This window comes from Leguminivora glycinivorella, chromosome 12 (genome assembly GCF_023078275.1).
Source record: "Leguminivora glycinivorella isolate SPB_JAAS2020 chromosome 12, LegGlyc_1.1, whole genome shotgun sequence".
Classification (NCBI taxonomy): domain Eukaryota; kingdom Metazoa; phylum Arthropoda; class Insecta; order Lepidoptera; family Tortricidae; genus Leguminivora; species Leguminivora glycinivorella.
The window spans coordinates 2,270,384-2,293,738 of NC_062982.1; the positions used below are offsets into that span (position 1 = coordinate 2,270,384).

General features: G+C 39.2%; 1 protein-coding gene across 1 annotated transcript; it reads right to left on the minus strand.

Annotated features, from left to right (window-relative positions):
• Positions 1 to 1,610: 1,610 nt before the first annotated feature.
• Positions 1,611 to 22,083, minus strand: LOC125232173 (beta-1,3-glucan-binding protein-like). Its single transcript, XM_048137803.1, has 10 exons — positions 21,927 to 22,083; positions 18,190 to 18,298; positions 16,727 to 16,845; positions 8,741 to 8,922; positions 7,991 to 8,127; positions 6,245 to 6,411; positions 5,622 to 5,746; positions 5,248 to 5,365; positions 4,084 to 4,214; positions 1,611 to 2,159 (listed from the first exon to the last, which is right to left on the minus strand). Exons 1-10 carry the CDS (start codon positions 22,060 to 22,062, stop codon positions 1,959 to 1,961), a joined length of 1,425 nt encoding a protein of 474 aa, XP_047993760.1. The 5' UTR covers positions 22,063 to 22,083; the 3' UTR covers positions 1,611 to 1,958.
• Between the last annotated feature and the right edge of the window lie 1,272 nt (positions 22,084 to 23,355).

Below are 23,355 nucleotides of genomic sequence, written 5' to 3' on the forward strand. Positions count from 1 at the left end.
TAATCTTTGGGGTGATCTTTGGGCTCCTTTACACCGAGCAACTAAATTTCTCTTACACGGTTTTAACATTTTTGAACTACCAGATTACAATTTGAAACCTAAATATTAATATTTGTTGAACGTTATCACATGGCTTTACTATCAAATGTTTATTGCAAAAAACTTTGTATTAAATGGCAAATAAATGCAATTGCAGTTCGCATAGCACGTTATTGATGTTTTAAGGTTGCTACATACTACAAGTATAATGTAGCTTTTACTTAGGGAATCCTAAAAGGTAAAAATATGAATTTGAATCTATGTAACATAACATAAACGTACCAATACTCTATAAAATGTAGTGTACGTAACAGTATTAGCAGGGGCAGGGGCGGCTCACTCCGCGATTCTATATCGCCGCGCTACAAGTACATGCCGGGGGCCGCGAGTTCGCGGCCCATTCAGTGGTGATGACCCTCGCGCGGCGCAATAGAATTCAATGTCGGCTGCTCACGTGCGGTCCGTTTGTAATAAAATAGGTAACAATTTAGAATGGCGGCATTTTGTGAATATCAAAGGAGTGAGCCTTCTGTACTTGTACTATTATATATTCTGTAGTATTAGGGCGCCCAAGCCGCCCGGCTTTGGACCCCGTACCCACGTTCTTCTGTCACATGTATCTATTGACAATTAAAGAATAAGTGGCATCTACTGGTACACTGTGGAGCACTGGTACGTTTAAATTATGAAAGGGTTTGAAATTGTTCCCATAATAAAAGTAGTCCATACATTATATATTCCTCGTAAGTCGCAACGCTTTAATCCTTTTCCAGGCTTCACTAATCTATCCTAAAAAACATATGTATATGTACATAGGTAATATTTAGAATACAAACCATATTTTCCAAAAGTGCGATGAAATTTGAACCAGACTTCGAAGTTTTAAAGTTATATTTTCTGCAAAAGGGTTAAAAATCATACAATTTAATAGTCAAGATAAATAAACACTTCATTTGTCCGCTTGTTGATGTTTTCTTAATGTTTAATAAATTATAAAAAAATAGGGATTGACTCTCTGTAGATATTAAGATACTTATAGAGGCATCAAGCTCTTGTAATGTAGAAAGTTGCAAATTATTGGTATGAATAAAAGAAATACATGAAAAACTGTTTATTATTGTCACCTTTTTAATCATCCTTGATATTTTTATAAACAAGGCCCTAGGTCACGCGGCCGCGGTAGGCCTAAAAAGCGCTGGCTGGACGTCGTGACAGCGGACGTGGAAGAGGACAATCTCTTACCTCAGGATGCCGAAGACGGGCATAGTGGAGAAGGCTGAGCAGGAAAGCGGACCCTGGCGCTAGGCCGGGAAAACGCTGTTGAAGAAGAGGGCACTTAGATAATACCATAAAAGCTGAGAAGGAAATCGTGTACCTATTTGGATTTGTCGCATTGTGCGTGACCCATTGTGCACCAGCGACCCACTGTCAACCACCTTGCCCTAATTATACAGGAGAATACCTAAACATTTTAAACTAAAGTTTTAGACGCTGTGAGATTAGATCTCTTGATTTTTCAAGACATTTTTGTAAATTTAAGTAAGATTTTTATTACAAGGAAACAAGGCAAAACAAATTATACGAAAGTTCTCTTTTATTGGAAGGTTTGACAACTCTTATATACTAAATATAAATGGCACGTAGAGAAATAATACATTTATTTTTATTAAGTCTAGCCTAGTTTACTTACTCAAAAAAACAGACTTAGGTTTTTCTTAGTCCTTCCTGGAATTAGGATGCGCAATGTTCTCAACAGTTGACGATCGCTTAATTTGAAGTTTGAGCATATTCGCAATTTCGGAAAATTCTCTTCTGTGCATTGCTAGTCCTTTCACATTATAATATACTGTCGCCCTCTCTTGACCATAGGGTAAGGTAATGTTAATGTTGCAATAATATAATTATTGTACTACTCTTAATCACAGGGCAACCACTTTCACATAGTCAACCAGTAGCTCTGGTTGCCGCCACGTCGGTTCCCACGCGTCGACATCGTTCCAGAACCTGAGAGGAGCCTTCGAAGCCTGGTTCTTCCAGGGTTTCTCGTGACTGTTCTGTGATAGGGCACCGTCGGGGAACTCGGTGTGACCGCCCGCTGACAGGCCGAGGGTTATGTAGAACTGAAACAAATGGTAGATTCCTCAGGAGACAAAAAAGAAAATACTCGAAGGCTTGTGATAAGGCACTGGTCCCACCGCAAGCCGGTAAGCTATGAGCTATCGGCTATAAAAACTAACAAAAGATAATCACTCCCGTGCAAATAAAAGAGACCTCGCCCAGCGGTGAGCTATCAAAATCGCAGTGTCTCTTTTATTTGCACGGGAGTGCTCTTTTGTTTGTTTTTATAGCCGATAGCTCATAGAGCTTACTAGCTCGCGGTGGGACCAGTGCCTAAACGTCACACAACTTTTCACGCCTTCGTCGATGGAGTTTTTGCTCGACAAATGTCCGCATTTTAAACATCTCGGTGAAGCCAAAGTCGACAGGTGGGTCACAATTCCCAATTCATTAAACGGGGAGAACAAATTGTGTGAACGCGAAAACGTCCCACTTTGTCGATTGCTAGAAAGCCGCTTTGTCAGTTTCCCTTGTTCCTCGTAGATAACCAAGTTTGATAACTGGTTTTGTATGAGGAAGAATAATTCTTCTTAGCTAACTGGGTTATGAAATAGGATTTCTTTTTCTTCTTAAAAACCATTTTTTTTTGGAGTCTTCTACGGAGAATATTTTCTTCTTTGCTTACCCGATTATGAAATGGGATCTTTTTTCCTCATAGAAAACCATTATTGTATGCAGTTTTCTATGAAGACCTTTCCTTCTTCCTGATTTTTTTTCCTCAAAGAAAACCATTATTGTACGCAGTTTTCTACTAAGATTTTTTCTTCTTAGCTTACCCGAATATGAAAACTGCAAAAAATGATGGTTTTCTACGAGGAAAAAAAATCCCATTTCATAACCGGGTAATCAAAGAAGAAAAAATATTCTTCGTAGAAAACTGCAAAAAATAATGGTTTTCTACGAAGAAAAAAAAATCTTATTTCATAACCCAGTTAGCTAAGAAGAATTATTTTTCCTCATACAAAACCAGTTATCAAACTTGGTTATCTACGAGGAACAAGGGGTCAGTTTTTTCATAAAACGATACAAATCTCGCCTTAATGGTAACCGACAAAGTGGGACGTTTTACTAAACACACTCACAATTTTATACGTAGGTACAGTTGCATCAAGAACGGATGAAACAACGTACCAAAAGTATCTGACATCCTGAATAACTGTCTAGATAGCTCGATAGAGATAAATCTGTAGGTATTTATTCTGGGCTATCGAATAAGATCAATGTACAGTCAGGGGCGGCTCACTCCGCGTTTCTTCCGCACATTTCGACGGTCGCGAGTTCGCGTGCCTTCATGCGCAATAGAACTGTCGACAACCTTCACGCTGCGCAATAGAACTCAAAAAATGTTAACGCATTCGTTAACAATCCCGTTAATCGTTAATCAGGTTGTTCTTACTGCTACTGTAAAAGCCCGTAGTTCTACCAAGCTATCGTGGCCCATAGCATCGAGTTGTCATCTCAAATCTCAATCTGAAGAACCGACGCACCACGATCGCGACCGCATGAATGACCCAATAATTACCAATCCGAAGTAAAACCTAGGATTTAGCCAACCAACGGTGGTAAAAGCCCGAAGAGACCGTAATTATTACATTTTGATTTTTTACCGATTGGCGTCACAGGTTTTAATGGTTTTTGGTGGATACTTAGTAAATAGAAATACATAATACCTACAGTGGAGTCCTATTTTTATGACGTGTTAACGGATTATCGATTAACTTTAACTTCCGTTAAATCTACCGAAATGTATCGCTTTAACGATTAACGAAGTTAACTTTTTAAGTAACGGATTAACGATTATCGAAGTTAACTATTTGATTAACGGTGCCCAGCTATGTTGAGAGTGAGCCTTCTGTACTTGTACTTTTATATATATTCTGTGGTACAGTATATATAATAGTGCAGATATTTTATGTTACAACTTACGTGATCATCGAAAGGTGCCATTCCAGTTTGTTGCACCGCGGAGCAACCGGCCGGTAATAGACCTCGTAACCCGTTCGATGCCGGTTCCACGCGACCATATTCCAGTCCGTCCACGGATAGTATCAGACGCTCTGTAAAAATAGATGCGGTGTTTTATTATCTCGTGATTTGTCTTCAAACTGTTAGTGTGAGGTCTGAGTGCACGCTCATATTGGGCGTGCAGCGGGGAGGGCGTGCGGCGTGCATGTCACACAATTGAAGCTCATACAAGTGTCCCGAGTCAACACCGCATAGAAAGTAATGCTAGGGCCATACTAAGGAGAAGGAAAAAATGCTTAGGCCAAACGTGCATTATCGCGATACCTAATTAATTAAGTTAATTGAAGCGCGCTGGTGGCCTAGCAGTACGAGCGTGCGATTTTCCATCCGGAGGTCGCAGGTTCGAACCCCGGCTCGTATCAATGAGTTTTTCGGAACTTGATATTTGTGCGAAGTGACACTTGATATTTGCCAGTCGCTTTTCGGTGAAGGAAAACATCGTGAGGAAACCGGACTAATTCCAATAAGGCCTAGTTGCCCATCGGGTTGGAAGGTCGCTTTTGTAAAACTATAGAGCCAACGCCAGATCTTGGGGCTAGTTGTCAAAGCGGACCCCAGGCTCCCATGAGCCGTGGCAAATGCCGGGATAACGCAAGGAGGATGATGATGACTTAAAGTATTATACCTTACGTGCATTATCGCGATACCTAATTAATTAAGTTAATTGAAGCGCGCTGGTGGCCTAGCAGTACGAGCGTGCGATTTTCCATCCGGAGGTCGCAGGTTCGAACCCCGGCTCGTATCAATGAGTTTTTCGGAACTTGATATATGTGCGAAGTGACACTTGATATTTGCCAGTCGCTTTTCGGTGAAGGAAAACATCGTGAGGAAACCGGACTAATTCCAATAAGGCCTAGTTGCCCATCGGGTTGGAAGGTCGCTTTTGTAAAACTATAGAGCCAACGCCAGATCTTGGGGCTAGTTGTCAAAGCGGACCCCAGGCTCCCATGAGCCGTGGCAAATGCCGGGATAACGCAAGGAGGATGATGATGACTTAAAGTATTATACCTTAGGCATAGACACGACTAAAAATGATGAATCAATTGATGACTTGTGTCCACTCACCTGGAGTCCATTTGACAGAATAATCGTGGAAGCCGTCACCCCAGAAGGCATTTGAGTTCTTCTTGACTAGCAATGAGTCATGGCAAGTCGTATCGATGACTGGCCCACTGTATAATACCTGTCAAAACATGTATCTAAAGTAGGTTTGATAGCATTGCTAACTGCTCCTAAATACCTTAAGCTTGGAAATCCTTTATTTATTTAGTTTGACCCATGGATCTCGAAGCAACCCAATAAAATAAATAAATTCTTACACATATTGACTGAGTCCCACGGTAAGCTCAAGAAGGCTTGTCTTGTGGGTACTCAGACAACGATATAGTTATAAAAAACCGGTCGTCAAAATAAAAACGTATTAACTTAATTTTTCTTACTTTATTCCCATAGTTCGTGTATCCTACATTTAGTTCTTTGTTGCCTCTTGAACACGCAATCTTCACAACTCCAGAGTTCACGCTACCGAAGACAAACTTCTTCATCAAGGGTTCCAGCAAGATCTCTGAAAATGGAAAAATTCTTATGTCAAATTCAGGTGAACAAATGATTAATAAATTAAAGGCATATAATGACGATGATGTTTTGGATCATCACTTTTAACTGTTTCTTGTTTTGAATTCCATGGACGCCACTCGGTAGGTTCAGGTTAGTACCTGAATTTAGTCAATCTTATTGCGGTAGTCTGTCTATTTCTTAACTCTAACCTGGGTCCAGCAGATAGAGCAATCGAGGGTTTTTGAAGAAACTCTTCTGTTCCCTTAAAGTCTTCCCGACGAATTGAAAGCCTACTCCTTTTTAACCCCCGACGCAAAAACGACAGGGTGTTATAAGTTTGACGTGTCTGTCTGTCTGTCTGTCTGTTTTTTTTGTTTGAAAGCTGAGTTAGTCGGGAGTGTTCTTAGCCATCTTTCATGAAAATCGGTCCACTATGTCGCGGTCGGGGGTTTTTTAAACAATTTAATTTTCTTGTTGAAGTAGGTTAAACAGTATTAACTCTAACCTGGGTACAGCCAGTCTCCCTGTGGTAATTTGGCTCTCACAGTGACTGTTCCATACGTGAAAGCAAACCCTGGTTTGCTTGTTATGCGACCGCTGACCACCGGTGGTATGATGCCACTACCGTCGTTAGCTTGGACGAAGCAGGCGCCTGAGGTTTCTGATGTGCACCTGAAAAGTTCAAGGTTTTGGATACTGTGGCAGATACGAGTAAAGCAAAAAGGCCAATATCACACTGGCTCTAGGTAATGATCTAGTGGTAAGATCTTGTGATTGTGAACGAACGAAATGAAGTGTGACAAGACCTTAAGACGTCGATGCATCATCTTCGCAATTACAGAAAGCGCCTGGTATGTAAAGCATGATCAGAAATATATGACTATTGTCAGGAGGGCGCTGTAATTCTGATGACTGTATGGGTTGACAGTTCAGTATAGTATGAAGAAAATAGTTCTCATGCAATTCCGAAACATGGCGTGTAGTTATAAATATACAGAGTGGGGCCTGTAACAAAGGCGAAGAATTGAACTGTAGGCTATTCTCCTTAATACTGATCAACATTTGTTCAGTGACTTTTAAAAATTATGAAGTCTTTAATTTTTTAATTTTTCATACAAAATAAATATTAGCTTCAATGTACGCCATTATTGTTGTCATTGACGTTGTCTGTCACACTTTAGACTTAACAGAATTCGCAATACATTACCTCTTAGAAAAAACTTTCAAGGGTGATAAAAATCAAAATACAAGTTATTTTTAAAAGTCGCCGAACAAATGTTGATCAGTATAAGGAGAATAGCCTAGAGTTCAATTCTTCGCCTTTGTTACAGGCCCCATACCAGAAGGACAGACAGGCTTTAGGTAGGCAATTCCCGTTTAGTTTGTACATTTTTGGATCACGTCTCCGATTTTGATAAAAATTGGTAGGCTTATAGAGTCCATGATGCTGAACAAGATCCACTAGGTTTCCCAAAATGTCCTATATTTGTATGAAACCTTCCTTTTTTGTTACCAGATTTCTATACATTTTCGGTAACAAAAAAGTTTTACAATCAACCTAGGACATTTTGGGAAACCTAGTGGATCTTGCTCAATCATGGAAGACAATTTTTATCGAGCACCAAACTTAACGATTTTAACGTTTTGGTTGGGAAGGAAGACACGAGCACCGATTTTCATGATTATCTCGTATTGGGTCATATGGAATGAGAGCGGGAATATCTTCCATAGTACTTACCTAACGCAATTTAAAACACATTCAGGATTTGAGGATTGTATAATACAGACAAGGGACAGGACGGTTATCTGTCATAAGGTTTGATGTATTTGTCGAGTCCTAAGGAGTTGGGGGTTTACACTCCTGTTTACCCGTTATACATATGAAGACCGTGTCTTGATTTAATGTCCTATGTCCCCTAGATGTTTTGAGCTTCGCGTTTTACTTCGCTCCAGGTCATCCCTGTCGCCTTCGCTTCTGCAGTGATCGTCCGCCGCCAGGACTGCTTAGGGCGGGCACGTTTTCGCTTTCCTTGGGGATTCCAGTTCCAGTCTAGGGCTTGCCTCGGTATGTGGTCGGGGTCCCTTCAGAGCGTATGGCCAATCCAGTCCCATTTGCGGCGTTTGATCTGCTGGTTGATAGGAGTCAGCCGCAGCGTTCCCACAGATCTGTGTTGGAGATTTTCTCGGGCCAGTATACTTCGAGAATGCGGCGAAGACAGCGGTTGACAAAGACCTGGATCCGTTGCCTTACCCTTTATATAAATCCAAGGACTCCAGCATCTTGTCAGCTGAGAATCCTGGCTGGTTCTGCTGTAGTGATGGGACGATACGGAGGTTCCCGTTTTGCACAGACACTGCGGAGCGTTGGTACGATATGAAAGGATGCTCCTGGAAAGATACAAACACAATAACAGACAAACAAACAAATGAATAAGAATTCCCGGAAGACGTATGTTATGTACCTACGTAATTCCAAACATCCATACCGGTTTATAGCACAATTCTAAGCCATACAATTCTAGATAAACTTTGCACCGATTTGAAGGTGAGGGATTATCATAAAGACATGTCATATTTTCATGGTGATATTAGACCGCGCAGTCAAAAAGAGTATGCTTATCCTGGTGTGCGTAGCCGAATGCACAAACGCTTACGATAATATCTTTTTCGTAGCTATCTATCTCTATCGCTCTTGCGTATTGGCGCGACAGAGCTTAGACTGCATTTCTGTCGGCGCCTGGCGTCGACGATTGTCGTGGCTGGGCCGTAAGAAGCCCTTGGTCTAAGCGCGACAGCAGTGAGCGGCGGCCATACATTGTAGCGAGACAGCGATGGGACTTTTCATTCGCACGTATGGCTGCTCACCGCTGTCGCGCTTAGACCAATGTCGTGGCTAATGGGCCGTTACTTATATATTTTATTGGGATTTGCTAGTTACAATGGTGCTTTTAAAATTAATAGCACAGTTCTTAGGGTCGATTAAATACAATGGCATACTTACAGAATGGTCCACAGGAACATACGACTGCACTTGCCATATGTCTGTCCTTAACGAGTCGAAGTTCTCTTCAAAGATGGTTTGGCCTGCGCACGCGACGCCTCCGCGCAACCGAGTAAGCGTCGGCGCACAGTTCGGGTTTCTGGGGGTCGTTGGGCCGTCGAGAGGGGCGTAGTCTTCCAGTTCTGTAGACACCAAGAATCCATACTAATATTATAAATAGGAAAGTGTGTGTGTCTGTTTGTTTGTCCGTCTTTCACGTGTGTTAAAGGACTGGCGGCAGATCTCAAAAGTGGGAAAAATAGAATTTATTGCAATAACTGTGAGGAGGACGAATCGGACGAGGAGACTCAAGAAGACTGCTCAAATCAGTCAAAAATGTTGAAAGAAATACTGAAAAAAGTAGGTGCCATCCCAGGACTTCAAAAACAACTAGACAACATCAACCAAACATTAAACCTGTTGTCTGACAAATATGATACACTCATCATCGAACATGAACAGTCTAAACAAAAAATAAGCAAACTAGAGAAGACGATTGCTGCGGTAACTAACAAATGCGTCTACCTAGAGAAAAGCAATGCAGCCCTCGAGCAAAAGGTGAATGACCTCGAGCAAACATCGCGAAATAATAATATAGAAATAGCAGGCGTTGAGCAAATTCCGGGCGAAAATGTTAAAGAAATAGTGACCAAAGTGGGCGAGGCGTTAAGTTTAAGTACTGACGACATCGAATGGGCAAAGCGCGCGCGCCAACCGAGAGCTGACCGCAAGCCCGCGCCCATCCTCGTCGGATTCAAGGCCGGCGGCGGCGGCGCGGCCGCGCGGGACAGCTGGCTCGCGCAGCGGCGCAAGGCGGCAGAGATCACGAGCAACATTATTACCAACGGAGCCGCGGCGAATAAACTCTTTATCAACGAAGACCTGACCCATTCTGCACGAGCACTTCTATGGAATACGAAAAAACATCTACGAGCAACCTACAAGTATATCTGGGTATCTAACGGACGAGTATTAGTCAAAAAGAGTGACGGAGATAAAACCATTCGCATATGTGCTGAAAGCGACATAATCGAACTCAATAATAGTGCATAGAGGTATTTTTAAACGACATAAAAGGTACTGTTTAATGTGATTATCTTTAGTATGTAACATTCGCAGATCTAAATTATTTAGATATTTTAAATGAACCCGTGAACTATGATTGCGTCGATAGTTTTTCTAACTGGAAAATAAATAATAATTTAAAAGACTTACTCCTATTACATGTCAATATTTGTTCAATCAAAAAACATTTCAACGAGCTTCTAGCTATTCTTAATGACCATTTACAGCAAATAGATATTCTAGTAATTACCGAAGCAAATATCCACTACTCATCTTTGCCATTGTTTACAATTAAAGGTTTTAAAGTAGATGCCTACACTCGCGAGGGCCGCAGCGGAGGAGGCGTGCTAGTCTACTCGCGCGAGCGGCTTGCCGCGCGTGCGAGCGAGACGGGTGCGCTGGCCACCGCGAGTGTCATGCGAGCCGCAGAGTGTGTTTCCATTTCATTTTATTATAATAATGAACATGTTTATGTTATATCTATATACAGACCTCCTCGCTATAATAAACAGGATAGAATATTAGAGTTTTTAACTGAGTTTCGTAATCTTTTAAACAGCTTACCTGTAAGTTCAAAGGTCATAATTTGTGGGGATATAAATATTAACTTATTAGATAATAAGGACAGTAAAGTTACAGCATATGAAAATATTTTATCAGAATACGGATTTATAAAATGTATTAAGGATGTGACGCGACGGGAAATAGTTATGGGAAAAATTGTAGAATCATGTATAGACCATATTTACGTTAGAACACCATCATCCATTATAGACTCGGCAATAATTACGCATAAGATTTCCGACCACTATTTCACGTCAGTCGCGATACAATGGGAACCGAGCCTAGTGACGGGAGGCGGCGGCGCGCGCGGCGGGCCGGTAGCGGTGGCGAGCGCGCGCGCGCCGCCTGCGCCTGTTACTAGACGCGTACTCGATAATCGGCTAGTAAGAGAAAGGTTATTAGAAACTAATTTTGAAGAATTGTTAAACATACAATGCCCGATTAAATTGTACGAAGCATTTACACTTATATTTAAAAATATTTATGATGTCTGTTATAAAACACAAATAATTAGAGAAGAGTGTAACACTAGGAATAATAAAAATTGGGTAACTAATAATTTAAAAAAAATGATCTCAGAACGTGATAGACTATTCGATATATGGTGTAATGAACCAAAGAATATGCTTAAAAGACTCAATTATACTAAATATAGAAATAGATGTAACAAAGCGATATCAAAATGTAAAAATGAGTATGATAAGCAAAGTATTTTGAAGTGCAATAATAATATTAAAAAAGTATGGGAAAAAATTAATAGTTTATTGGGAAATAATAAGTCTTCGTTAGACAAAACAGTACTTAGTAATATAAAAATGCAAAATAGTATTAAAGATATCTGTGATAAATTTGCTTTTACTTTTAAAGACGAGATAGAGCAAATAAAACATAATTGCAGAAATAAATGGTTAGATAGAAATAACTATGTAAATAAGGCGGAGGTATCTATGAGATGGCAACCCGTGCGCAGTAAAGATGTAAAGCGCGTTATAAACCAAGTAGATAAAAATAAAGCACCGGGAAGTGATCTTGTACGTATGTCTGACCTAAAGCTAGTAATAGATAAAGTCAGTCCCAGTCATAGCCAAATTCATTAATTTATCAGTTACACAGAATATATGTTGACGAATTTTTCAACGACGTGCACTCTTGAACTGGTTCACTATACCAACCATTTTGAATTATAAAATTGAAATGTATCTTCGACAGCATGTTTGCATTAACTATGTAAGTTATAAGTGCCGACTGTAGACACTTAATAACAAAAAATAACAAAGAAGAATGTATTTATATGTAATTTTGTTGACATGTAAAACTATGTTTGATAAAGGAATAAATGAATGAATGAATGAATGAATGATAGGGATAGCGATAGGGATAGCGATGTCACTACATAGTATAAAACAAAGTCGCTTTCTCTGTCCCTATGTCCCTTTGTATGCTTAAATCTTTGAAACTACGCAACGGATTTTGATGCGGTTTTTTTTAATAGATAGAGTGATTCAAGAGGAAGGTTTATATGTATAATAACATCCATTAAATAGTGGAGAAGTACTGTTATTTTTGAGGTTTCTAATGTGATGTCGTAAATAATTACATGCGGGTAAATTATATTTATTTGTCTACCCCGAACATTTATATAAATTAATATCGGGTAGTTTTGTGTTGTTTACATCTCCGGTGACATTTTGCTGGGACGTCAGTCTTCCGCGACCACGGCCAGTGCAACCTGGCCGAAACGTTGGGAAAAAAGGTAAAAATAATGTTAATTAATCGCTTTCGACCTGTATGTGACTTTAAATATGTGTACAAAGCGCGAGAACTTAGTGTTATCTTGATAAGGGATAGGGATAGCGATAGGGATAGCGATAGGGATAGCGATAGCCATAGCGTTAGCGATAGCGATAGCGATAGCGATAGGGATAGAGATAGGGATACGGATAGGGATACGGATACGGATACGGAAACGGATACGGATACGGATAATATGGGTATCGTTAGAGGGATACGGATAATCGGTCGGCGGTCTCTTACAATCAAAGTGCTCTAAGACGATCGTTGTTTGCTTGCTTGAAGATTACGTTTGCGATAAGTATAAGCAAAATGTAAAAAATTGTAAGGGATAATAGAAAAAAGTACTTTTTACCCACCGATCATATAGTGTCGAAATACGGGCTATGTGGGATGTTTATAAAGGTTTCCCCAGCGTATATAGAATTACCTACGCTGTGGTCGATGTGTAATATTTCTACAATCATTGCAAGCAAAAGTATTATGTGCAATCGAAATAATCGCAGATAAATATACCAGAGAAACCTAAGGATCCAAATGAAAATCTTAATGAATACTTTTATTACGCGGGCGAAGCCGCGGGTAAAAGCTAGTATCCTAATAAGCTCAAAGAATCGATAGTTCGTCCAATTCATAAAAAAGGTGACCGCAAAGTATATTCTAACTATAGACCCATATCCATCCTTTCTAGTATAGACAAAATAGTTGAGAAATGTATTATTAATCAAACCAGCTCTTTTTTACAAAAACATAGTATATTAAATAATAATCAACATGGTTTCCAAAAAAACAAAAGTATAGCCACTCTGCTGTCTAAATTCACTGATGAAATAAATACATATTTAGAAGATAAGAAAATTGTTGTAGCCATCTTTTATGATTTCAAGAAAGCATTTGATACCCTAGAAACAAATACCCTTTTAAATGGAATGGACGAGTGTGGTGTGAGGCAGCCACTGAACTGTTGGTTCCGTGACTACCTTACATCACGATCATATCGAGTCAAAATCGCTGATGACCTAAGTGACGAAACGCAGGTGCAATGTGGAGTACCTCAAGGCTCTGTATGTGGGCCTGTGTGCTATCTCATGCATGTGAACAGTCTGTGCGATGTCATACAAAACTGTTCTGCATATATGTTTGCCGACGACCTTTGCACCATATGTGCGGGAACGAATATTTCCGACATTTGTCATCTGGTCCAGCAGGATATAGACTCAATAGTTAAATGGTCACACGATAATGGCATTATTTTAAATTCAGATAAAACCAAGCTTCTCATTATTCAATCCCCCTACATACGCACCATAGAAGACCCATTACCTATGTATACCCACAGTTTTACTTGTTACCATAATAAATTAAAAGATTGTCAGTGCAAACCAATACAAAAAGCTAATTGTGTGACATATCTAGGAGTCAAAATAGACACCGCATTTTCTTTGCACCGCAGATCATATTTGTAGCAAATTAAGAATACTTTTGGGTAAATTTTATCATTTAAGTTATAAAGTGCCAATTACTACATTGAAATGTTTGTTGACTCCGTATTGGGCTATGCACTTGATTGCTATGGTCTTACTTTCAAAACATACATAGACAAATTAGAAGCACTGCAAATTAGATTCCTAAAATTACTCGTTAATAAGAAAACTAGAAACAGTTGTAAAAACAATTATTATAAATTATTCAAAATTTGCAAAATACTACCCGTTAGCTTAAAGCATAAATTCCTTCTAGCAGTAAACAACCATGGCAATGTAGAGCATAACTCAATACTGATAGAACATAAGCATGGAACAAGGGCAGTAACAGCGCGAAAATTTGATGTTCCCCGTGTTAGTAATTATTTTGGAGATAGAACTCTAAGGAAAAGAATTCCGTATTTAATGAATAGTCTACCCGAGACCATTCGACAAGAGAAAAATAAAAATAAATTTAAAAGCGCCTTGAAACTGTACTTGTTGCAAACACTTGAGTGACAACTGCATACATGCAAGTGCCACTTAAGTGAACAGTTAGATTAAGTAAAATAAAATATAAGTATAAACATGAGATACAAAGAGACTCATACCTGCAGTCAAACTGTATATACAGTTTTGCAGGAACTTGCTTAGATTTAAGACCTGTACTGTGCATTAATAATAATAAATAATAATAAAAAAAAATAATAATAACTGCACTGATGATACCTAAATTTTTTTTTTTCAAAACGTGTATTGAAGTTATATCATGATTTTAAAATAAAGAAATAAGTCATTTGTTCTTATAAGAAATAAAAACACGCAAACATATTTGGGGAAAATATGATTTTGGCCACTTCCAGGCTGCGAACAGCGCCATTTAGTTTTAAGCCTAAAAGGTCCATACGCTTACGGGGTACGCTTTTTAGGGTTCCGTAGCCAAAATGGCAAAAACGGAACCCTTATAGTTTCGTCATGTCCGTCTGTCCGTCTGTCCGTCTGTCCGTCTGTCCGTCTGTCACAGCCGATTTACTCGGAAACTATAAGTACTACAGTGATGAAATTTGATGGGAATATGTGTTGTATGAACCGCTACAAAATTATGACACTAAATAGTAAAAAAAAGAATTGGGGGTGGGGCCCCCCATACATGTAACTGAGGGATGAAAATTTTTTTTTCGATGTACATACCCGTGTGGGGTATCAATGGAAAGGTCTTTTAAAATGATATAAAGTTTTCTAAAAAACATTTTTCTTAAAGTGAACGGTTTTTGAGATATCAGCTCTCAAAGTCGTAAAAAGTATGTCCCCCCCCCTCTATTTTTATAACTACGGGGTATAAAATTCTAAAAAAAATAGAGGTGATGCATGCTAATTAACTCTTTCAACGATTTTTGGTTTGATCAAAGTATCTCTTATAGTTTTTGAGATAGGTTGATTTAACTGTAATTTTGGTTAAGTTATTGGTTTATTATATTTGCTGCTACGGAACCCTTTGTGCGCGAGCCCGACTCGCACTTGGCCGGTTTTTGTATGGGCTTTGTCAGTCCAGTGTTAAATCGTTCATGATAAACACGGATTGAATTGAATAGTAACATTGCCACAGTATAATAAAGAGTACTATCGTACAGTATGGCCACTCCCGCTCCCCGCTGAAAGTGCCGCCCACCCCCTCTCGGTTACCTCACAGTTACCGCCTGTCAAAAGCGCGAACAGTCGACCTGTCATATTTCACTCATACAAGCATAGTACGCGTTCACCTACACGAGCTTAGACTGTGTGCTAGGAACGCGCCTCTTTCATATATTTGATCGCCAGTGTCCGAGGTGTGACATTGCACAACAGTGGGCGATCAGTTCGGGAAAAGATGGAGGATGTGGGAAAGATGTCAGAGGCAAATTTAATGTCAAAGATAGGGCCTTTAATTAATATACAGCGTGTGGATTCCATACGGGCGAATAATGTACCCAGTTATAGTATCCGATGGTACGAATCGTATAGGATAATCATTTTGTTAAAAAATGTTATTAATTAAGAGTAATTAATTTTTGAAATCTGGCCAAGCAGCAATGTACACCATCCAATTAATTTGACATGACATAAACGTCATGTCGTAATGACGTTTAGGTAGGTACGCTAATTGATGTGGACATAATACATTGCGTGCTGAATTATTATGTATGAAAAAAAAAAATCTCATCTATTAAAAAAAAAATCATGTAGTTGGGCTCCTTAGATCCGATACTAATCGTCATTAAGATATTCGCCCGTATGGAATACAAACCCTGTATACTTAGTATATCGGTCCTACATCAATCAATCAATCAATATCATTTATTGCAAACCATGGTATTACATTACAGATGTTACAGTACGAAGGAGGTCGCATGGCACCCCGGTAGGGCATGGCAATATTGGCTATTTCTTATACATTATCACAGAATATATAATAGTACAAGTACAGAAGGCCCACTGCTTTGATGTTCACGAAATGCCGCCTTTTTAAATACCTACAAAATTCTTACAAAGAAACGAGCCGCACGTGCGCGGCGTCCGGTGATAGGGTTACCAATGGATCCAAACGAATTAATACTCACATAAAATGTTATACTATTATATTCAAGTCTTGGGTACTTTCTAGGTTTATATACTGTATTTATATATTTTTGTTCAAGTTCCAACATCACAAGATTCACAAGCCTTATTGAACTTTTCCGTGGAACTTAATCAGTAGCAGTAGTAGATCTAGGTAAGAATGTCTTATGGTATTTATTTTATTCAATATGTCTATTTACTCGTAACTAAGTATTATTAGCCATTCCACACGCGGACATCGCTAAAAAAAACCTCGCGACGTAAAGTAACAATAGAAAGTGCGAACGTGCATTCCGTGAGAACGCGCGCCACCCCTAGGTAGGCCGCGAACTCGCGGCCGCCAGGATGTACTTGTAGCGCGGCGATAGAATCGCGGAGTGAGCCGCCCCTGACATTATACATTCGATGTCGGATCGGATAATGTGAAAACCGTGGTGAAAACGCACTAAATTGTCAGCTAGGTACTTACGGGTGACAGTGAACGTCAGTTTATCCTTCACGTAACCGGTACTCTTGACAGACGCGAAGACATGGTAGTTTATCACATCGCCGACCGCCAAGGCGACGTCGGGAAGTTCCACTACCCACCTGTAATTTTTTTTTCATTATACGAAAACTGATAGGTACTATTTATGGAAGAGAGCTAGTACCGGGCTCATTGAGGAGCGCTTATAGCTCATATTTTTACTACGCGTGTTGGTTTGTTTTTGCGTTGCATTATAACACGTTTATGTGAAATAGTTTTTGAGTTAGAAGGGGGTCAAATGTGGCTCCAAACGGTTCGTGTAATATTACACACGGTGCTGCTTGCTACTCTTGTTACTTGAACCTGGCTTGACACGCTACCGCGCTATAAGAATAAACGTATTGTTCATAAACAAATGAGTTTATTCCTTTATTGTCCATCTTTTCCCTTCCATATCTCATGAACGATTGGTCCCAGATAAAATGTGTATAAGACTTTTTTGTAGAGAATTTTATGAAGATTACTTGTGTTTCTCAGAACATTTTTTGCTATGTGCCACAATTTAAGAGTTATTCGCGAAAAACTAAAAAAAAAGGGACCTTTACACCCCCTCCACCCGTTAGCTCCTCCCCTACCCATCAGTACTTTGAGTATGTGGATTAGAACACCATTCCCTACAACTATGCCAAAATTCGCCTATACACGAATTATTTCCCGCGAGATCCACTACCCACCTGTAATTTTTTTTTCATTATACGAAAACTGATAGGTACTATTTATGGAAGAGAGCTAGTACCGGGCTCATTGAGGAGCGCTTATAGCTCATATTTTTACTACGCGTGTTGGTTTGTTTTTGCGTTGCATTATAACACGTTTATGTGAAATAGTTTTTGAGTTAGAAGGGGGTCAAATGTGGCTCCAAACGGTTCGTGTAATATTACACACGGTGCTGCTTGCTACTCTTGTTACTTGAACCTGGCTTGACACGCTACCGCGCTATAAGAATAAACGTATTGTTCATAAACAAATGAGTTTATTCCTTTATTGTCCATCTTTTCCCTTCCATATCTCATGAACGATTGGTCCCAGATAAAATGTGTATAAGACTTTTTTGTAGAGAATTTTATGAAGATTACTTGTGTTTCTCAGAACATTTTTTGCTATGTGCCACAATTTAAGAGTTATTCGCGAAAAACTAAAAAAAAAGGGACCTTTACACCCCCCTCCACCCGTTAGCTCCTCCCCTACCCATCAGTACTTTGAGTATGTGGATTAGAACACCATTCCCTACAACTATGCCAAAATTCGCCTATACACGAATTATTTCCCGCGAGATAGGCTTCATTGAGTGTGCTATTTAAGCTTGTGTTGAGAAATGGCAATCTATGCACTGTGATTACACATTTTACTTTGACAGTAACTCTCTATAATACTCGATCCTCTTTAGTTTGGTATAGGTTACTAACCTCCCATTCTTGGGTGACAGCACCTCTCCATGGATTTCTCCCACTTGTGTGGACTCGATTTTTCTGTTGACGTTCCCCTGGAACACGAACAGAGCTAGATCTGGAGCATCTGAAAAATATTTGTTAGACAAGAGCCATCAGTTTTATTAGTTTGAATTAAAATTAGCATTAGACGAAAAAAAGCGCTGGTAGCCTAGCGGTAAGTAGATCTAGAAACGTACGACTTTCGTTCCGGAGGTCGCGGGTTCGAACCCCGGCTCGCACCAATGAGTTTTTCGGAATTTATGTGCGAAATGTCATTTGATATTTGCCAGTCACTTTCCGGTGAAGGAAAACATCGTGAGGCAACTGAACTAATTCCAATAAGGTATTCCCTTCGGGTTGGAAGGTCAGATGCCAGTCGCTTTCGTAATAACCACAAAATTAAAATTTTGACAAAACCCCCGACCGTGACACAGTGGACCGACTTTCATGAAACGTGGCTAAGAACACTCCACTAACTCAGCTTTCAGACAAAAAAAAAACTAAATCTAAATCGGTTCATCCGTTCGGAAGCTACGATGCCACAGATAGACACACACACACACAGACAGACAGACAAACAGAAAGACAGACACGTCAAACTTATAACACCCCGTCGTTTTTGCGTCGGGGGTTAAAAACTAGTGCCTATGCTTTGGCATCTTGGGATTAGTTGTCAAAGCGGACTTCAGGCTCCCATGAGCCGTAGCAAATGCCGGGATAACGCAAGGAGGATGATGATACAGGTATTAGATAACTTACTTATATAGGTGCCTTATTCTTAATGGTTCTTGAGATGCTCATGAAAGTGACAAGAAAATAAAATATAATTATTAGCGAGGTTCACAGTTCAGCTACATACTTAACTCTAAAAACGATTATGTATTTACAAACGTAAACATCGTAATACGAGTAGATAATGTAGATATGTCGCGCGAGAGCATTAAGTTAAATGTTCAGGTCAAGGACATGAAGGTTATCAACTTATCACTCGGTCGTTTTATATTTGCAGGGATTTCAAATAACAGGTACTTCCCAGCCGGCCTAGCCAAATTGATAATCGTTAACGCTACGTGGCGACCTGGCGACCAAAACGCAGTCTGGCTCTGTCACGCCACTTTTTTTTTTTATAAACTGACCAGTGATTGACCTTAGTCGCACCTGATGGAAAGTGACGACAAGGCCGAGGTTGTAGCTCACTGGTTCAGTAATAGCCTATTCACTCTTGAATACACCCAGATTGTATTCGGCCGGGAATACGGATGTGGGGAGCATGTTCCATTCCTTAGCAGTTCGCATTGGGAAAGAAGAGGCACACCTCTTCGTGCGAATAAAAGGTCGACAACGTAAGGGTGAAACTGTTCCGGGTTGTCCGGTGATGGAAAGGGGAAGGAGGAATAAGGTCATGCAGTTCCTGTGCATACTCTCCAGAATGTATCCGGTAGAAGACGAACAAGGACGCAACTCGACGGCGATGCTCGAGGCTAAAGTCGCCGTCAATTTGTGAACAATGTAAACAAACCTTGTAGTCAAAATTTTTCTAATTTCCATTCTAACTCATCAGATACTGGCTAAATCCATGTGTTATATAATCAATTCTTATTACATTTTGATCCTCAACCTTCAAAAAATTAAAATTGTGCCAAAATATTGATGCTTTATATAGGTAATGGTTTGTTTACATTGTTGACAATTTCTATTGACATCGATTTTATGTAATCCTGCCTTGCGTATACAGTCGAGCGATAAGGAGAACTAGCTACAATACGCTTATGAAGCGTAAAGATTGTGACGTTGGCTAGGTATCAGTAGGTACTTCCCTGTTCCCACAAGTAAGAGAATGTATTTATATCGTAAAGTTGTACACTGAGCTGCAAAAATGCATGGCGAATTTATTAAATTGTGTCAAATATTTTTGCAGGGTTCTTTTTGTTATTGCCAGTTACTGTACCTACCTACTTTGTGACTCATTTCGCTGGATTTATTTAGCAGATTTACTAGCTTTTCCAGCGGTTTCGCTCGCGTTAGAAAGAGACAAAAAGTGGCCTATGTCACTCTCCATCCCTTCAACTATCTCCACTTAAAAAAATTAAGTCAATTCGTCGCTCCGTTTTGCCGTGAAATACGGACAAACAAACAGACACACACACTTTCCCATTTATAATATTAGTATGGATTCTTAGGATAAATAAACACAGGGATTCCCTACATAATATATCAATTGTAGACAAACACGTTTTCGTATAGTCTGGTTAACAGGAAACCGGTTTAAATTTTATGTTTTTAATTAGTGTTATTGTAATTTGAAGTCAATATAATTAATAGCGATTAGCTTTATACAGCGTGTGGATTCCATACGGGCGAATAATGTATGATGTTATAGTATCTGATTATACGAATCGTATAGGATAATAATATTGTTAAAAAGTGTTATTAATTAAGAGTAACTAATTTCTTTAGTCTGACCAAGCAGCAATGTACGCCGTCCAACTTAATTTTACATGACATAAACGTCATGTCGTAATGACGTTTAGGAGGTACGCTAATTGGTGTGGACGTAATACATTGCGTGCTGAATTATTATGTATGAAAAGAAAATTCTCATTTATTTAAAAAAAAAACATGTAGTCAGGCTCTTTAGGTCCGATACTAATCGTTATTAAGATATTCGCCCGTATGGAATACACACGCTGTATACACTTGCATGTTGTTCAAGGAAGTTAGGTATTATTAATTTAAATTAAACTAATTGTAAAATAAGGAGGTTTTATTTTAAATATTAACTATAAGCCAGTATACCTACATCATTATAGGTCAAATCATAAACACACCAAAAAGACACTCCATTTTATGCAAGCATTGGTAACTTCGAAGTACTTAGGTAAAGAAATGCTCGGGTAATTTCGAAAGGGGAATCTTGATGTGATAGACTTAATGGTGAATTTGATGTGACTTTCGAAATTACCCCAATGCACCCGTACGGTCACGGACTTTAATTGTTGATTCACTTCTAGCTCATTTTATACTGGATATTTAATAGTTAAGCATAGTTAAGCTATGTAGTTCCAGTATAAAATGAGCTAAAAGTGGATCAACAATTAAAGTCCGTGACTGTACTAAACTTACGCACACCTCACTTTCGTAACATCCATATATACTAATATTATAAATGGGAAAGTGTGTGTCTGTTTGTTTGTCCGTCTTTCACGGCAAAACAGGGGCCATACCATGATCTCTTAACGCGATTCATTTTAGGACCTAAACTGAACTGCTCTGCGTTTGAATCGTTGTTAAAAAGATCGTGGTAAGGCTGCAGAGCGACGAATTGACGTGATTTTTTAAGTGGAGATGGTTGAAGGGATGAAAGCGACATATTTAGGCCACTTTTTGTCTCTTTCTATCGCGAGCAAAGCTGCGGACAAAAGCTAGTAAGTAATATATAATTTACATATTCTAATCAGAAAAAGTTAAAGCGTACGGGAAAACTGCAGTTCACAATTGTATTTACAATTCATTATTTAAAATGGTAAGTAAATCGAGGGTTTTATTTTGACGGTAAGGTATGTTTTAACACTTGTTAAATATAAAAAATCGGTAAAATTAATAACTATGTTATTATTAAATTATGCGTATGTTTTAAAACTTTCAAGTTTTTATTTACAACATAAGATGAGTTTACATAAAATATTATCACATTTAGCTATCCTTCTAAATACCTGGTATGGAAGCCCGGAAGCCCTTAGGCTTGAACGCTTGTATGGCGACTTCGGGCACATTGTACGTGTCATCGGCCCGAGTAAAACAGGACAGCGCGACCAGCGCGAGCGCACGACCGAACGCGGACGACGCCATTTTGATACTAGTTGAGCTTACAAACTATCAAAGAGGATCGAGTATTATAGAGAATGACTGTCAAAGTAAAATGTGTAATCGCAGTGCATAGACTGCCATCTCTCGACACCGGCTTAAAACTATTGAACCTCAGGTTTTGACAATTTGGCCCATATTCTTAGCTTGATATGTTTTAAAATGTCAAATATTAATATTAGCGCCATCTAGCCGAGCGTACCCCAAAGGTGTATCGCCATCTAGCTCACCGTACCTTTTTCTGTATGGTTTTGGGGTGCGTTTTTTTCTTAGACTTTATCGGTCTTTACGAAGTTATATAGGTCTTTGAAACTATCTTAAGTCTGACCAGAAATATATGACTAGCTATGAGCCATGTTGCGGAATTTAAAATTATTTTTCCCCTCACTAGCTCGGAAACACGTGTTTTGTCCTTTAATACCAGTAGGTATAAAAACGCATTTTATCCAATAGCGGGTAAAGTAATTTGACCTTGAATAAAGTCAAATTAAATGCTTTAAAATTTATAAAAGTTGGTGAATCTAGTAATAAAGATAATTTACCACCTGTGGAACTACTGGAAGCAGTGGTAAACGCATTTTTTGCGTTGTAGTTTCCTCGCTATAGTGAGGGGAAAAGTTTTGTGTTACACTCGGGTGCAATAGTAGGTACATTGTGCAACAAGGGGAGGAAGTTGAATATCACTAACAAGAGTAAGTTAAATCACGACGGCTTGCCGGAGCGATTTAAAGACTCGAGTTAGTAATATTCATACTCCCCGAGTTACACACAACGTTTTTCATCACACTCGCAATGTAAAAAATATGTAAATACTGTAAATAGATGTAAAAAAGTAAGTACGGTACAAGAAATTTCGTTATTCCCTTGGGAGAACGATTTTTCTATAACTCACGCTCCACCTGCGTGGAATAGCATTATAGCACATTTAAAGTGCGGGTGTGATGAAAATGTATTATACTTCTCGTGTGTTACAAAACTCGCAAGTACAGGATTCTGTTCTCGAACCACTCGCTTCGCTCGTGGTTCAACTATAGAGTCCTTTCACTTGCTCGTTTTTCAATTCCACACTCTCGGCGTTAAAATACAACTTTGCCCCCTTGTATAACAAATAACTATTACTTACTAAACTGAACTCTCACCGCGTACCTACATCAGAATAGCGCCCTCTTGACAAATTGTCATATCGTCACTACTTTGAAAAAATCTCGTATCTCACGCTGCTCCTCAAAGTTAAAACGCAGCAAGTCTATGTATATGCATTCCATACATACTACAATT

Coding starts and splice junctions, on each gene's coding strand:
- LOC125232173 (XM_048137803.1), bottom strand. CDS start 22,062: ATGGCGTCGTCCGCGTTCGGTCGTGCGCTCGCGCTGGTCGCGCTGTCC. Junction 18,299..21,926: donor CTTCCGGGCTTCCATACCAG/GTATTTAGAAGG, acceptor AATATTTTTCAG/ATGCTCCAGATCTAGCTCTG. Junction 4,215..5,247: donor TTCTGTCAAATGGACTCCAG/GTGAGTGGACAC, acceptor CTATTTTTACAG/AGCGTCTGATACTATCCGTG.